Source organism: Bubalus kerabau, chromosome 4 (genome assembly GCF_029407905.1).
Source record: "Bubalus kerabau isolate K-KA32 ecotype Philippines breed swamp buffalo chromosome 4, PCC_UOA_SB_1v2, whole genome shotgun sequence".
Taxonomy (NCBI): Eukaryota; Metazoa; Chordata; class Mammalia; order Artiodactyla; family Bovidae; genus Bubalus; species Bubalus kerabau.
The window spans coordinates 75,576,479-75,594,837 of record NC_073627.1 but is presented as its reverse complement, the minus strand read 5'-3'; the positions used below and the strand labels follow the sequence as shown (position 1 = coordinate 75,594,837).

General features: G+C 36.6%; 1 protein-coding gene across 6 annotated transcripts in view; it reads left to right on the top strand.

Annotated features, from left to right (window-relative positions):
* Nucleotides 1-18,359, top strand: part of FZD3 (frizzled class receptor 3) — a 96,166-nt gene that overhangs the window by 20,164 nt on the left and 57,643 nt on the right. For 5 of the 6 annotated variants that reach the window (XM_055577759.1, XM_055577757.1, XM_055577758.1 and 2 more), the window contains one exon: nt 12,547-12,743. The exons of the other annotated variant lie outside the window; for it this stretch is intronic. In XM_055577759.1, coding sequence (XP_055433734.1) covers nt 12,547-12,743 — 197 coding nt within the window. The remainder of the gene's footprint in view (nt 1-12,546; nt 12,744-18,359) is intronic. 6 annotated transcript variants of the gene reach the window in all.

Sequence of the window (18,359 nt, the reverse complement as noted above, 5' to 3'; positions counted from 1 at the left end):
TTGTTGGGGTTGGTAATGGTAGTCCTGACAGGAGTACCAAAGATACCTAAACACTAGTGTTTTACTTTGCTCTTTTTTTTGGGAGAGGGGGAAGGTCAAAGTGACTTGAAGCTTTCAACATTGTGTGTTTACACTTGTAAGTGGTATAATAAAGTAAAGGAATAAAAGAAACCAGCTTTCTTGTCTCTAGACCTCTCATTCTCTTTCTGCCTAAATAATCTCATTTCCATCTTTGCCTGTCAAATTCTAATGGTTGTACTTGATGTATTCCTCCAGGCTTCTCTGTCCATGGGATTTCCCAGGCAAGAATTCTGGAGTGGATTTGCCATTTCTTCCTCCAGGGAATCTCCCCAACCCAGGGATTGAATCAGTGCCTCCTGCTTGGCAGGTGGATTCTTTACTACTGAGCCACCAGGGAAGCCAAACTTGATACATTAATTAATATGACAAAAATAGGAATAGGTAATAAAATATATGTGGTATCATCCTGTTTTTGTTGAAGAAAAGAAGTATATTCATGTTCATGTAGAGTAAGTGATCTGGAAGGATTTTTGTCAAGACCCACAGTGATTGCACAATTTATTTGTGTTTTCTATGTTTTTCATTTAACGTTTGTGTTTTCTGATTTTTCTGTGAGAAACACATTGTGTATTTAGAAAGTAAAATTAGTACAGAAACTTTATTTTTTAAAATCCCAGCTGTCCTTTTTTGTCTAGCTCCCAGTTGCAGTGTCTAAGACTTAGTATTTATTAAATATGTTTTTATTTGAATGACTGAAACTTAAAAGGAAGAACTTGGTAAATGCCATAAATAGGCATATAGTGCTGAGAGGATTCAAAAGAGAAAAGGATCATGTGTGGAAAGGATCAGTTGCAGATGATGTTTGAATTGACCTTGAAAGGAAGGGTTTTGTTTTGTTTTGTTTTTAAGAGGATACTATAATTTAATACCCCTTTGTACCAGTGATTAACATTTTGTGGATAGGCATTTGAGGAAACGAAATTTCTGTGATTGTATTTATTCTTTAAATTCATGGCTTATATTTTTAGGATACATGCATTAACCAGCAGACTGACTTATTATCTTCTATTTAGGTTAGTATAAATAAGGTGGTTTTCCCTAAGCAAACAACAGCCTGGTGAAGTGGATTGAAGAGCCTATCGTGTGATAGGGAAACCAGCCAGGAATTAGGAAACTTCTAAATTGAAAAATGTGAAAAATACACAAGTAGTGGAGAATTGATTGCATTTAGTTATTTCTGACTTTAGGAAAAAATAAGCTTTTAAAATTTTAATTGATTTTCTTGCATGATAGATCACTTTAAAAGAATGCCTTAAAATGCTTATTTTAAATTAAAGTATTAAGTGTGATGACTTTGGTTTGTAAAGTTTTATCTTTTGAGACAGACTGTAATTCACAACCATTCATGATACTTGAAATGTTAAAAGTTTACTTCCTGAAGAAAAGTCAAATTTTATGGGCTGCTCCAGGAGCTTCCCTTTGACTTAGGATAAATATACTCCTGTGATAAAGTCATATTTCTGCAAACTAGCTCACTGAACTAATATTGGAAAGTATTTAATATGCTGTCATAAGACATTAACAAAATAAATTTGTAAAATAAAAACAAATCTATGGGACTAAAGGTATTTTACAAACATAAAATTTTTTATATATATATAAAATAATTCTTAAAGTTTTAGACCTTTTTAGAATTTTATTCTTACAAAAAAGTTTTTAAAGGTCTTATTTTACATCATTTAAAATTATTCTAAAAAGTTTTTAAAAAATAATTTCTTCCTCTAATTTGGATCTAAAGTAGAATAAATACCATTTTTGAATTTTCAAGGCCACTCCACATTTGGTTTCACATTTAGTGAATTTAGTCATAATATTCCCAAACCCAGTAGGATACAGTTTCTATGGTTATCAGACCCTTTGTAGGGTGACAAAGATTGGAATTCTGATTCTCATGAGTCAAATTTTGGCCTTTGACTCTGTCCCCCTTTCACACTCCTTGCTAAGCTTTGGCTGTTGCTATGCTTGAAGGCCTGTCAGCTAGCAGGTTCCTATGGTAACAGGAATGGAAATTTCAAAGAAGAAAGAGAATAGGAGCACAAAGGCTTGGTTGATTTGAATTTGAACAAAGAATAGAAGGTTCCCTGTCTTCCACCTTTGTTAAAGAAACCAGAAATTTAATTTTAGAAAGTTATTTTTCAGATTGTAAACTTCATATACCCTGGTCTTAATTTAGTGAATAAAAGTACTACTGCTTAGGGGAGTACTCAGTAGGAATCTTTTAAAAATTCAATCAGCCGAAGATTCTTTTTTCCGCTTTTATAGAGCTTTGATAGTCTGTGTTCCTTATATATATTCTCAACTTGGCAGTATGCTGGCTAACTCATTTAATTTTTACTTTGCTGAAGTTAAAAATTGTTAGAGTTATAATCAGGGCAGCTTGATTATTTGAAAAATATTAATGTTTTTTGTTTTTACATAACTATTGAGGTATGATTTGTATACAGTTAACTGCACCCATTTAACAGTGTTCAGCTTGAGTTTTGACAGAAGTGTATACCTGTGAAACCATCATCTCTATCAAGATGTCGTACATTTCCATCACCTCAAAAGCTTCCTAGGGATCTTCCCTGTGGCTCAGACAGTAAAGAATCTGCCTGCAATGCAGGAGACCCAGGTTCGATCCCTGGATCAGGGAATGGCAATCCACTAGTATTCTTGCCTGGAGAATCCCATGGACAGAGGAGCCTGGTGGGTCACAGTCCGTGGGTCGCAAAGAGTCCGAAACGGCTGAGTGACTGACACTGCTCCACTACGAAAGCTTCCTTGTGCCCTTTGTAGTCCTCCCCTCTGAGTTGACTCCCTGCTGAAGCAACCACTGATCTGCTTTCTGTCACTGTGGATTAGTGTTCATTTTCTAGAGTTTTATATGAATGGACGTATAGTATCTACTTTTTTATGTCTGGTTTCTTTCACCCAGAATCGTGATTAAGAGATTGATGCATGTTTTATTTTGCGTTTTAAAAACACCATTCCAGTTGACTTTTTCACTTGGTAGTTGAGCACAGAGAATTGAGCAGGGTTCCTTGTGCCAATCCTAATCTCTTTTTAGGCTGTCATGTGCTAGGTGCTGTATCCTATTTTATATATTCTTACTTGTATATATTGTTGTTCAGTTGCTAAGTTGTGTCTGACTCTTTGCAACCCCATGGACTGCAGCACACCAGGCTTCCCTGTCCTTCACCATCTCCCGGAATTTGCTCACACTCATCTCCGTTGAGTGTGTGATGCCATCCACTCATCTCATCCTCTGTCACCTCCTTCTCTTCCTACCCTCAGTCTTTCCTAGCATCAGGGTCTTTTCCAGTGAGTCGGCTGTTCACATCAGGTGGCCAGAGTATTGGAGCTTCTTCAGCTTCAGCATCAGTCTTTGCAATGAATATTCAGGGTTGATTCCCTTTAGGATTGACTGGACTGCTTTGATCTCCTTAATACACCTATATGTATTAACACCATTTTATAGAGGAAACACTGAAATTTAGAGAGGTTACAGAGAACAAACTGGTTAATAAGCTCAAGGGCTCTGGATAAGAATGCCAAGGTTTAACTCTTGGGACTGTCTTTGTAGCTATGTGATCTTTGGCGAGCTACTTAACTTTCTGTGTCTTATTTTCTTCACATTTATTATAAAATGGTGTGACTAATTATAGTGCCTGCCTTATGGGATTGTTGAGAAGATTGTTAGGTGTGTGAAGCACTTACAGCGCTGCCCAGCCTGTAGTGAGTGTCCATCAATGCTAGCTGAGCCACAGCACAAGACACTTACAGCTAGTGAGTGACAGAAGCGTACACTTAAAGCCTTATACTCAGTGCAAGAGCACAAAATAGTGACTCAGGTCAATTTTATAATTCATGGTGGGGCTCACAAATGGAGGTTTTACTAACATGGTATCAGATTGGTATTGTGTAGTTGAGGACTAAGCAAGTGTGAGACTTACTTCAGGCGTACATATGCTTGTATGTATGTCTATACATACATCGGTATGTGAATATAATGCATTTTTAAGCTTTAAATTTTTTTCTTTTGGTTGCACTGGGTTTTCATTGTTGTGCACAGGCTTTGTCTAGTTGCGGTTTAAGAGCTTCCCCATTGCAGTGGCTTCTCTTGTTTCAGGGCAAAGGCTCTGAAGTGTATGGGCTTCAGTAGTCATGGAACGTGGGCTTAATAGTTGCAACTTGCAGGCTCCAGAGCCCGGGCTCAGTTGTGGCCCACTGGCTCAGTTGCCCTGTGGCATGTGGGATCTTCCCAACCAGGGATTGCACTGGTGTCCCTTGCATTGCAAGGTGGATTCTTAACCACTGGATCACCAGGGAAGCCCTAAACTTTAAAATAATTATAGACTCACAGGAAGTTAAAGTAGTGTAGAGATTCTATATACTGTAGCTAGTTTTACCTGGGGTCTTGCTATCTTATGTAGCTATTAGTGTCAAAACCGGGACGCTGGACTTCCCTAGTGGTCAAGTGGATAAGAATCCTCCTGCCAGTGCAGGGGACACCAGTTTGATCCCTGATCCAGGAAGATCTCACATGCCTTGGGACAACTAAGCCCATGTACCACAACTACTGAAGCCTCTATGCCCTAGAGCCTGTGTTCTGCAACAAGAGAAGCCGCTGCAATGAGAAGCCTGCACACCACAACTAGAGAGTAGCCCCCACTCACTGCAGCTAGAGAAAGCCTGCACTCAGCAACAACAACCCAGCACAGCCAAATTCATAAATAAAATTTTTTTAAAGTCACAGGTGATCTAAAAAAAAAAAAAAAGGGGGAAGTTATCATTGGTATAATCTATAGCCCTTTATCATATTTCACCAGTTTTTACATGTACTCATTTTTGTGTCTGTATATGCACATGTACATGTATGTTTATTGTCTTTGCATTTTTATCACATTGCATTTTTATCACATGTATAAGTTCATGTAGCCATCACTTTGGTTAAGATACTGTGGAAATTCCCTGGCAGTCCAGTGGTTAGGATTCTGTGCTTCCACTGCAGGGGGCACGAGTTCAGATCCCTGGTTGGGGAACTGAGATCCCACAAGACCCGCAGCGTGGCAAAAAGAAAACACAACACCAAAACTATACAGAACTGTTTTTATCATCACATCCCCCTTGTGCTTCCTTTCTCCCTGCCACCCTTCCTATTTCCAGGCAACCACTAATTTGTTCTCTGTCCCTATAATTTTGTCATTTCAAGAATGTTATATAAATAGAATCATACAGTATATAATCTTTTGAGATTGACTTTTTTCATTTAGCATAATACCCTTGATATCCACCCAAGTTGCTGCATGTACCAGTAGTGACTGTTTTGAATTGCTGAGTAGTATTCTGTTATAGAGATGTTCTGCAATTTGTTTAATCATCCACTGAAGGATACTGAGTTGTTTCCAGCTTTTTGCTATTACAAATAAAGCTGCTGTGAACATTGATATACAGATTTTTGTGCAGACATAAATTTTCCTTTCGGGGGAATAAATGCCCAGGAGTGTGATTGCTGGGTTATATGATAAGCATGTATTTGAATTTTTAAGAAACTACTCAACTATTTTCCATAGAAGTTCTACCATTTTACATTCTACCAGCAGTGTATGAGAGATGCATGTTCTCAGCATTCTTACCACCATTTGGTATTTTCACTATTTTTCATTCAGCTTTTCTCATATGATGTGATATCTTACATGATTTTAATTTGCCTTTCCCTTATGGCTAATAATATTGAACATCTTTTCATGTGCCATTCATATATATTCTTTGATAAAATGTCTGTTCATGTCTGTTGTTCATTTTCAATTGAATTGGTTTTTACTTTTGAGCTTTGAGAGTTCTTTATATATTCTAGATACAAATCTTCTGTTTGAAATGTAGTTTGTAAATAGTTTAGTCTATAGCTTGCTTTTTCATCCTTTTAACAAAGTGTAGAATAGAAGTCTTAAATTTTAACAAAATCCAGTTTACCAAGTTTTCTTTCTTTTAGGGACTGTGTTTTTGGTGTCATTTATAAGAACTCTTCAGTGGGTCTGCACATTCCCTGAAGTTTTATTAGCTTTATGTCTCACATTTAAATCTATGATCAATTTTGAGTTAATTTGTATAAAGTAAGTTTCATTTTTTGGCCTGTGAATATCTGCTAGCTTCAGCACCATTTGTTGGAAAGGCTGTCTATCCTTGCACCATTTGAACTGCTTTTGCTTCTTCCTCAAAAATCAGTTATCTGTCCTTGTGTAGATTTATATTTGGGTTCTCTATTCTGTCCTGTTGATCTTTGTGTCTATTTCACCACCAATACCACAGTGTCTTGATTTTTGTTAGCTATACAGTAAATCTTAAAATTGGATAGTATGATTTCCCCCCCTTCTTTTCCCCAAAATTATTTCATTTATTCTTCTTTTTTTTTTCATATAAAATTTAGAATAAGCTTATCTTTAACTACTAAAATTGTTACTGGATTTTGACAGAAATGTTATTAAATCTAGAGATCAGATGTTGAATCTCCAAACCATAAACAGTGTTGTTATGGGTTGACTTGAGTACCCCTGAAAAGTGAAAGTGTTAGCCGCTCAGTTGCTCTCTGTGATCACTTCATGGCAAAAAGATGGGGGAACAGTGACAGACTTTATTTTTTGGGGCTTCAAAATCACTGCAGATGGTGACTGTGGCCATGAAATTAAAAGACGCTTACTCCTTGGAAGAAAAGTATGACCAACCTAGACAGCATATTAAAAAGCAGAGACATTACTTTGCCAACAAAGGTCCGTCTAGTCAAAGCTATGGTTTTTCCAGTGGTCATGTAGAGATGTGAGAATTGGACTATGAAGAAAGCTGAGCGCCGAAGAATTGATGCTTTTGAACTGTGGTGTTGGAGAAGGCTCTTGAGAGTCCCTTGGACTGCAAGGAGATCCAACCAGTCCATTCTAAAGGAAATCAGTCCTGAATATTCACTGGAAGGACTGATGTTGAAGCTGCAACTCCAATACTTCAGCCACCTGATGCGAACTGACTCATTGGAAAAGACTCTTGATGCCGGGAAAGGTTGAGGGCAGGAGGAGAAGGGGACGACAGAGGATGAGATGGTTGGATGGCATCACCGACTCAATGGATATGTGTTTGAGTAAACTCCAGGAGTTGGCGATGGACAGGGATACCTGGCTTGCTGCAGTCCACAGGGTCTCAAAGAGTTGGACATGACTAAGCAACTGAACTGAACTGATTGTTATGTAATCTGGACTTCATAGAATTTGGTCAGGTTAGTTCTCTGCTGTTTTCTGGAAGAGATTGTGTAGAATTGGTATTCTTTTAAAATTGTTAGATTTTACCAATGAAAGCATTAGGCCTGAATATCTTTTTTCAGGAGATTTTAAACTATAATTTGTTGAATAGTTATAGGACTGTTCAGCTTATCAGTTTCATCTTGGGTGAGTTTTGGTAGTCTGACTTCAGAGGAATTGGTCTACTTCATCTAAATTGTCTGGTTTATATGCATAGAGTTGTTTGTAATATTGTTTATATATTTTTAACATTTTTTTGGAAAGTGATAGTTTTGGCTGTGATGGGTTTTCATTGCTGCGTGTAGTCTTTCTTTAGCTGCAGAGTGTGGGAGCTACTCTTTTAGGCTTTTCATTGTGGTGGCTTCTCTTGTTGCAGAGCCTGGGCTTTAGAGTGTGTAGGCTTCAGTAGTTGTGGCACATGGGCATGTCACTCTGAAGCATGAGGGATCTTCCTGGACCAGGGATCGAAGCTTTGTCCCCTGCATTGGCAGGCGGATTCTTAACCACTGGGCCACTAGGGAAGTCCTTCCTTATTATATTTTTAATGTCGGTAGAGTATCTAGTGATACCCTTTTTTTCATTCTTGATATTGTTTTTCTCTCTGTCTTTTTAAATCATTCTTACTAGAAGCCTGTCAATTTTACTGAAGTTTTCAAAGAACCAGCTCTTGGGTTGAGTGATTTTTTTTCAAAGTTGATTTTCTGATTTCAGTGTTATTGATTTCTCTTCTTTATTATTTCCTTTCCTTTGCTTGCTTTTGCTTTATTTTGCTCTTTTTGGTTATTATGAATAACACTACTCTGTTATAAACATTCATATGCACATTTTTGCTTCAGTTCAGTTGCTCAGTCATGTCCGACTCTTTGCGACCCCATGGACTGCAGCATGCCAGGCCTCCCTGTCTATCACCAACTCCTGGAGCTTGCTCAAACTCCTGTCCATTTAGTCGGTGATGCCATCCAACCATCTCATCCTCTGTCATCCCCTTTTCCTCCTGCCCTCAACCTTTCCCAGCATCAGGGTCTTTCCCAGTGAGTCAGTTCTTCCCATCAGGTGGTGAAAGTATTGGAGTTTCAGCTTCAGCATCAGTCCTTCCAATGAATATTCAGGACTGATTTCCTTTAGAATGGACTGGTTGGATCTCCTTGCTGTCCAAGGGACTCTCAAGAGTCTCCTCCACCACCAAAGTTCAAAAGCATCAATTCTTCGGCGCTCAGCTTTCTTCACAGTCCATCTCTCACATCTATACATGACTACTGGAAAAACCATAGCTTTGACTAGACGGACCTTTGTTGGCAAAGGAATGTCTCTGCTTTTTAATATGCTATCCAGGATGGTCATAAGTTTTCTTCCAAGGAGTAAGCACCTTTTAATTTCATGGCCACAGTCACCATCTGCAGTGATTTTGGAGCCCCAAAAAATAAAAGTCTGACACTATTTCCATTGTTTCCCTATCTATTTGCCATGAAGTGATGGGACTGGATGCCGTGATCTTAGTTTTCTGAATGTTGAGTTGTAAGCCAACTTTTTCACTCCCCTGTTTCACTTTCATCCAGATGCTCTTTGGTTCTTCTTTGCTTTCTCCTGTAAGGGTCGTGTAATCTGCGTATCTGAGGTCATTGATATTTCTCCTGGCAATCTTTATTCCGGCTTGTGTTTTGTCCAGCCTGTCATTTCCCATGATGTACTCTACATATAAGTTAAACAAGCAGGATTATTTTTGCTTAAACATGATTTAAAATTATTTGGGGGTATATTCCTAGGAGTGGAATTGCTGGATCATGTGGCAGTTTTATGTTTAACTGCTTGAGTAGTTGCCAAACTTTTTCCATAGTGGTTGCCTTGTTTTACATTACTATCAGCAAATTTTTTTTATACCTAGTCTAGCAGTCTTACTTTCTTATGTAGTTGGTAGTTCATTTATATATAATGCAATTGGTGATGTACTTGGGTTAATATCTACCACCTTATTATTTGATTTCAATTTTTCCAAACTGTTTGCCTTTTTCTCTCTCCTATCTTGTTTCTTTTGTATTATTCGATTTCTCTCTTTATTACCTAGTTAGTTGTGCGTTCTTTTATTGCTTACCCCAGAAATTATGATATGTACTCTTGACTTACAGTATTTTAATAAAAATAATAACTTTGATCACTCTCCCATTAGTGTTCCTCTGACCCCTATCTTTATAATTTTATTATCACACATAATTATTTTGTATTTTATATGTCTTTTAAGGCATTATTTTTTATTTTTACAGAGAATATTCATTTCTGTTTTCCCACATATTCACCTCTTTTGTGGATTTTAATTCATTTTGAATTTTCATCTTAGATTACTTTTATCTTTTAGTGTAGGTTTGGGCCAGACATTTTTCTGTTTTTGTCTATCTGAAAATATCTTTACTTTGCTTTCACTTATTAAAGGGTATTTCTGTTGACCATAGTATTATGGTGAGCAGTTGTTTTCTCTTAGCTCTTTAAATAAATCATTCTGTTGTTTTCTAGTATTCCAAAGTCCAGCAGTAGTTGTTCTGTTGAAGGTAAGGTGTCTTTTTTTCCCCATTGGTTGTTTTTATGATATTTTTCTTTGGTTTTCCACAGTTTAAATGCGATATGCTTAGGTGTATTTTTTGTATGTATTCTTCTGGGGATTTGCATAACTTTTTGAATCTATGGGTTGTCTTTAATCAGTTTTGACAAATTCTTGACCCTCATCTTGTTATATATTGCCTCTGTTCATTCTTTCTTCCCTCTTTTGAGGTTCCGGTTATGTATATCCTAAACATTTTCATGTGTTTTACACATCTATTATGCTTTTTTCTGTATTTTTCAGTAGTTTTTGGTCTGTGTGCTTCTGGTTTGGATATTTTCTATTGCCTTGTTTTCCATTTTGCCTTTTCTTTCTTCTAATATATCTAATGAGCTCTTAATTTCATCATTTATGTATTTCACTTAGAGAATTTCCATTTGGTCCCTCTTATGATCGATACCAATTTTCTGGAATACTTCATCTTTTATTTTCTCAAACATATTTCTCATGTACAGTCTTGGGACTGAGCTGAGTTGAGGCTGGGTTTCAGTTTTGATCGGTCTCTGCCTCCCTGTCGTTTGCCCCCACTGCTGAAGTGTGGTCACTCAGGGGAGGAGCTTCCAGCTGTGAGTGAGTTATGCTCAGGTCCCCTGGTTGGACTTGAGCCTCTAATTTATGTTTCCTCACACTGATGACACTGCCAAAATCTCCACTCTGCTTTTCAGAGGCTTCATGCTTAGCTTTTTAACCTCCTGCCCTGTGCATCTCCAGAATTTTCAAATATCTTGAAGGGAAAATTAGCTCTGTGTCAGGCCCAAACCTAGGAACTTCCCTGTTCACCCATCTGTCACTTTTGTTTTGAATTTTGTCTGTAGTCTTTTTTTTTTCTAATTTTTATTTTATATTGGAGCATCATCGATTAACAGTATTGTATTAGTTTTAGGGGGTACAGCAAGGTGATTCAGTTATATATATACATGTACTGCCTATGGTCTTGCACGACTACCAGAGCCCTGCTGGTTTCTTGGTTCTCTAGCATCAGCCTGGGCAAAACTTGCTTCTCATTCTCTTGCCTTACACCCAGGTTCAACAGATACCTCCTTGGAGAAGTGGCTGCACTTATCAGGCCACCTCTGCATGCTTCCCTGCTCTCTGATTCCTGGTTTGTCTAGTTCTTTTCCTTTAGTAGTTCTCTAGTAGCCTTCAATAGATACTTTAAAGCTTTTCCTATATTTTGACGTTGTTCTTGATGGAAACATTGATTTAATTTAAAGTTATTAATTTAAAATTATTTCTTCTTGCTTGGAAGTGCTGATTGCATATAGTTTGTTTTATGTTATATATAAATATATGTTAAATTTATTATATATAGTATATATAATATTATATATAGTGTTATATATATTAATATATATATTATATATAGTGATAGTGATATTAAGTGATAAAGTGATCATCACATACAGTTATGTATCAGTTATCACATCTCTTATACAGTTAACTTCTTTTAACACAGTTTCTTTAAGTGACTCTTGGTTTTGTGACTGCATTGTGTATAGAAGGCTTCTGGATAATGCTTTATATCAGTGTAGAAATAAATTGATTGCGTCTTGGTGGAAAGGCCTTGTGGTGAGAATATGTTATTAGTTAAAAATCAGCAATGACTCTGAAACTGGTTATATAAACATGTGAAAAAAATATTTGTTAGTTAAAAGTCCAGATGTACATTTCTTGGGATAATTGATCTATTCCTGTGGTTAAGATGATAATTTTAGTATGGTTTTATGTTTGGGGCCACTATTTTTTCTTTTTGTTCCCTTAGTACCAGCTTACAGTGTTAGCTGTGTTTACATCATATAGAGTTCAAAGAACTCTAGTGTATGTTTTTAAAATTTTCTTTTAATGTAAAAAGAACAGGAAAATACGAGACCAAAGTGATATCTCTTCCTTTACCTCCCACCTCAAAACATGTACTACTGTTTATAATAACGACTACTCTTCCTCTCCTGTTGGGAAGGATTGAAGGCAGGAGGAGAAGGGGACAGATGGTTAGATGGCATCACCGACTCAATCGACGTGAGTTTGGGTAAACTGTGGGAGTTGGTGATGGACAGGGAGGCCTGGCCTGCTATGGTTCATGGGGTCGCAAAGAGTTGGATACGACTGAGCAACTGAACTGAACTTCCTCTCCTACCCTTTCCTTTCATTTTTTGTCCTCCTCTCCTTTTGATATATGTTAGTTGACAAAAATACAGAAATTGAAGTACATAAGAAAAAGAAAATTGAAATCTCTTATAATCCCATTACCAAGCAGTGATTAGGTTTCTGAGCATTTGACACGCATCTTTTGTGGATTTTTCTTTGTAAAATGGACTGTATTGTTATTTGTCGTTCTCAGCCAGGCCTTTTCATTAATATCACCTGTAATAATTAAAATATCCATATAGATTCTGCAGTACACCTCATACTTAACCAAATCAGAATCTCTAGGTGATTCTGGGTGAAGAGGGTTTTGTTGAAAAAAAGAAAAGCTTCCCTTCAGAAAATTTTAATTGCCTTCAGAAGTCTTCTAAAACAGAAAAAGCAAGAATATCGCCATATTACCTATGAAGAAAACTTTAACGTGTATACAACTCTTCATCTAATGATTTGATTTGAACTTTTTCCTAGCCATTCCACCCTATGGTGAATTTGGATTGCTCTCGGGATTTCCGGCCGTTTCTCTGTGCGCTCTATGCTCCTATCTGTATGGAATACGGACGTGTCACACTTCCCTGCCGTAGGCTCTGTCAGCGGGCTTACAGTGAGTGTTCGAAGCTCATGGAGATGTTTGGTGTTCCTTGGCCTGAAGATATGGAATGCAGTAGGTGCGAAAATCATAGATTTTTCATGGACCATTGCTTCTTTTGCAGCATATTTAAAATTGTTTTCTAGTTCATCAGTTTTTAAGAACTTTTCAAAGTGTGTATATTACTTATAATTTTGAACAGAAGTTTCATGCCTCAGAGCTGTTCATTTCCTTAGGAATTTGGAATGAAATGAAAAAGGTAGAAAAAGAAAAACATTTCTATGAAGAAAATTTTTAGATAATTAAGAAAAATATAATCAAGATATAGATTGTTGATATCTTTCCCTTACAGTTTTTTTTTTCTGATTATAAAAGTAATGCCATTTATAAAAGATTAGAAGATATAGAGAATATAATCATTTGTTGCCTCATTATTAAATATCTTTAATGATGATTTAATGGGACTTGAATATCTTTATAATTTCAGTGTTAATGACTATAGTAGTTCTGTCATTTCTGTTTTTCTTCCTTTCTTTCTTTTTTATTTTTTCAATTTTGTTGTTTTGACTATGCAACATGTGGGATCTTAGTTCCCTGATCAGAGATAGAACCCATGCCGTCTGCACTGGAAGCATGGAGTCTTAACCACTAGACTGCCAGGAAAGTCCCTCGGTTCTGTTTTACTGTCATGTATTAACATACTCAGACCCAGAAAATGTCATACTTTTCAGATCACTTCCAATATATAGATTGTAAGCATTTCCTAAAGGTTTGAGGATATTTACCTGACAGTCTTATAGATTTGTATAAGAGAACATACGTGTATGGTAGTAATATTGAATTTTTTATACTATAATGTTGTACCTTTTTGTGTTCTTACATATTTCAAGGATAAAGCATAAATGAATACCTATAAAACTTTCACTGTCTAGCTTTGTCCAATAGTATTTTGCAGTGTTTGCTTCAGTTTTTTTTCTTGGCCACACCCAAGATCCACATGGCTTGCAGGATCCTAGTTCCCCCAACTAAGGATGGAACCTGGGGCCCTAACAGTGAGAATACTGAGTCCTAACCATTGGGCAACCAGGGAATGCCCCAGATTTCTTTTTTAAAGAAATAAAACAGTACAGGTAGAGTTGAAAATTCCTTTGTTAGTATTCATCTTGATTTCATTTGCTCTTTTCTCCCCAGAGATGAGATAATCATTATGTTGAATTTGTTGTTAATTCTTCTTAAGTTTGTTTTTATATTCTTACTATACATTACATATATATCCATAAGCAACATTATATATTTTTTTACATTTTATATATATATATAAAAAAATATATAATGTTGCTTATGTATCTGTGTTTATATCTGTATCTGTGTTTATCTTTGTTAGTCTGGTTCATTCCTCTTAATTGCTGTGTAATGGCCAATTGTGTTAATATGATCTATAGTTATTTAGCCATCTTCTACTGATGGTCATTTAACTTATTTCCAAGGGTTTACTATTATGGGCAGTGCTGCACAGAACACTTTTTTTCTCCTTCATGTTTAAAATTAATTTTATTTATCATCTATCAATAGCCCTTGAAGATAGGTAAAAAGCCCATGTTTTTATTGTCATTTGATAGATGGAAAAACTTAAAACATGTATTAGTTACTTGTAGTCAGTTCACTGAGAATTTGCTTTCTCTTTTTTGTCCACGCTGTTTTCCACCTATTTGACATACTATCTTATCTGGCCCCATCAAACCATCCACTGTCTCCCCAAAACCTTACAACATTTATAGTTCCTCTTTTAGAAATCTAAATTTCTTGGTATTTATAACAACAGTTATGAATTACCTCAGTAGGAATCCTATTTTATGTTTTGTGTCTAGCTCCTATTGTTTAGTGGTCTTTTTATTTTAATAGATTATGTACAGTTGTAGAAATGTCATTATGATCTCTGTTTTGATAGTATTAAATCTATTTTATGTCCTCACTATTTTGCCTGAAATTGCCTAACTCTGAATTCTTACTTAAATTCTGACAAACTGATCTTTCATAATAACGTTTCATTGTTCCACATCTCTCATATCCTTGTTCATACTGTATCTGTTCTTCAGTTTCATGGATACCCCAAAGTTTTGGGGTTTTCCCCCACCTTTCCTAATAGGTCCCTTCCTGATCTCATTTCTTTTCTTACTTAGGTTAAGCTTGTTGTCCATTACATAAAATAGTATGTAACTTTTGCTAACAATTTCAACTTATTCCTTCTACTGTACTTGTTCAGATCTCTAGCTGGACCAATTCAACTAATTTCTTACAAATTAATTATGCTGCATATTTAATTATTTAAACCATAGCAACTCCTTTTTTTTTTCACTACAGTCCAGATTCTATCATTGTTTTATTATTTTTGCTTTATCATATCTGTCCATCCCTCTGCTGATCCACTAATCTACATTATTCTTGAGTGTATTTCAAAATAAATTAGAGACAGCAGTTACTGTCCTCACAAATATTTTATCAGGTCCTTCACCAAACGTTTGTCTATAGTTCTGTGGGTTTTTTTCTATTTAAAACTTTACAAGGAAATGCACAAATCTAAAGATAGCACCTGAATTTTAACAAAAACATGCAGGTTAGAAAGCCAAATCGTTAGAAGGATATAGAATAGGATCATTACCATTACCTCATGCTCTCATGTTCCTTGCTAGTCAGTCCATGTCTATACCATCCTCTGGAAGCAACTATTGTTTAGCATCCTTCCTAGATAATTACTTTGTATATTCTAGAACTTCATACAAATAAAGTCATAAGTTGTATAACTCTTATTTTGCTTGAGTTAAGATTGCTCTTTCTTGCTCTGTTTTCAAGACTCAATGTTTTTGTGTTCATTAATAGTTCTTTCCTTTTTCTTGTTTTCTATGGTATAGATTACTGTATTTTGCTTATCCATTCTCCTATTGATAGACATTTTAAACCATAGCCTCTCTATTTGCTCTTTGTCTTTAGTCAATTTCCAATGTGGTTAATAGGAAAGTTTCTGTTCATTCTCCTCAGCACTTATGCCAAATCCATGTCACTCACTTCAAACCTATGTTTCATTTCACCTTTATTCCATATTTGACCCTTACTCCCCTCAACCTCAGTCTGTCCTTTCCTGAAAATCACTTTGGCATTTTGTGCAAACTATTGTGGTCTGCTACATCTCAGACCAGTCCTTCTCAGTTTCCTTTCTTGCATCTTCTTCCTGGTGCTTCTTAGCAATCTGTTTCTGTTCTTTTTGATTCTACATGCTTCCCCTGGATAATTTCATCTCACTGATTTTAACTGTTACTCACATACTGATGACTCCTAAATCCAAATCTATAGCCTTGGCATCTTTCTGTTAAGTTCCAAATCTGCGTAACAAGTAGCCATTGGATATCCTAAGCTGAATTTGTCTCAAGTACCTCAACTTCAACATATCTAAAATTGATTTTACTCCTTGCTCATTTTTTTTTAAATTCCTGGAAGGCATAATCCTCCTTCATTGACCTAAGCTCCCACATCCAGTCAGTTGTAGATTCTGTTGCTTTTATTTAGCTCATTTCATAGCTATCTCATTCTCACTGCCTTATCTGGTTTTAGTTATGGCTCATCAGATATCTCTGCTCTCAATTTTGTACAGCTCAAATGTCTTCCATACTCCTTCTAGTCATCTTTCTAATTAACTTGTATGTGTGGTGAGTGCTTAGTCATGTACAACTCATTGAGACTGCATGGACTATATATATAGCCCACCAGGCTCCTCTGTCCATGGAACTTTCCAGGCAAGAATATTGGAGTGGGTTGCCATTTCCTTCTCTAGGGGATCTTTCCGACCCCAGGATCAAACTCACGTCTCTTGCATCTCCTGCATTAGCAGGCAGGTTCTTAACCAGTTGAGCCACCAGGGAAGCTGTTAACTTGGGTAAGGGCTATATGAATATATTTAGTCAGCAGTCATCAATTCAGTAAATATTTAGTCAACAGTCATCCATTCAGCAAATATTAATTGGATGTCTTCCATGTGCTAGACACTATTCAAGATAGTGAAGCTGAGTAGTGAACAAAACATGGTCTGTTCTTATGGAGCTGCAGTTCTAGTGATGGTTGTAATGGTAGGATATAAATAAATAGATAATGTCAGATAGCAGTGAATGCCAATAAGAAAGAATAGAACTAGGTGATAGTGATACAATATGGAGACATTAGGGAAGTCCTTTTTAATAAGGAGACAGTGGAACAGGGACGTGAATGAAATGAGAGAACGAATGATACAGATATCTAAGGAAGATGAGTCCAGGCAGAAGAAGCAGAGCAACAAGTGCAGAGGCTCTGAAGTGGAAGCATGCTGGTTATATTCACAGAACAGCAGGGACACCACCCTTACCACAGCCATGTGAGTAAGGGAGAAGGGAAGGAAATACGATCAGAAAGCACTGGGGTGGGGGGTGTCTTTAGAGCTCCTTTATGGAATTTGGATTTGATTCTGAGTGAGTTAGAAGATTTTGAGCAGAAGAGACATGATCATGAGCACGGGGGTAGCATGTCTTTAAAGGATCACTCTGGTTCTTATGTACAAATGGAGATGAACTAGAAGCCACTCCAGAAATCCAAGGATGAGGTACTAATAGCTCAAACTGGGTGGACGCTGTGGAGGACGTGGAAAGTGGTCTGATGCTAGATATGTTGTGAAGTCGAATGACAGGAAGTGCTGGTAGGTTGTGAAGTGGATATGACAGAAGCAGTTTCAAGGAGGACCCCAAGGGTTTTGGCCTGAGCAACTAGAATGGGATTACCATTTGTGAAAATGGAGAAACTAACGAGTGGACATCAAGAGTTTGGTTTTGGAAGGATTAAAAAGTAAGGAGGATGTATATGGTGAATTGGCAGTTGGATGTACAGATATATCCATTCATATGTTTATATCAGTGTTTATACACACACATGCACACACATATTTCTGAAAGTGCTTACCTCTTGTGCTTACAGTTCATGCACTCTTCGTGCCCCAGCAGTACTAAACACACCCTGTGCAAACCTCTGTGCCTTTGCTCTCATTTTTTGTTAGAATACTGATTGCCATACTGCCAGTACTGGCAAATACTGATTGAAAAATCCTGTGTTGAGGGATTGACATGAAGTCTTTCATAATTTTGATTGGTTCATAAAGTCATGCTGCTGTATCTTGTATTGTGTTTACAAGTTTGTGCCTTCTTTTGGACTCAAGGATAGAGTGTTTTTTAGGTGTTTTTCTCTTAAAGCCCTGGCTTACTGCAGAATTCTAATAAATGCCTCTGTGCAATAAGTTTCTGTCATTTGGTTTTATAATCCAAGCCTTGTAAGGAAAATGGTTTGTATTAATTAGCTTCAATATAAGATTATACATGTATTTGGCAAACTTAATATCAGTGATAGTTTATTGAGATTAATCAGCTTCAGTATAAGCTTATACAGGTATTTGGCAAACTTAATATCAGTGACAGTTTCTTGGAAACTATTTGATCTATGTAACTACTGAATATCTCGTTGATGGGAGTCTGAAGCCTTAGAAACTGATGCTGCCAAGAAAACTGAAAACACAGGAAGTTCATGAGAACAGTACTTCCAATCATGTGAGAATGTCTGCAGCACATCCCTGTTTTTTTCTGTACTGTGCCTGTGATACTTTCTCAAGTCTGGAAAATTGTCAAAA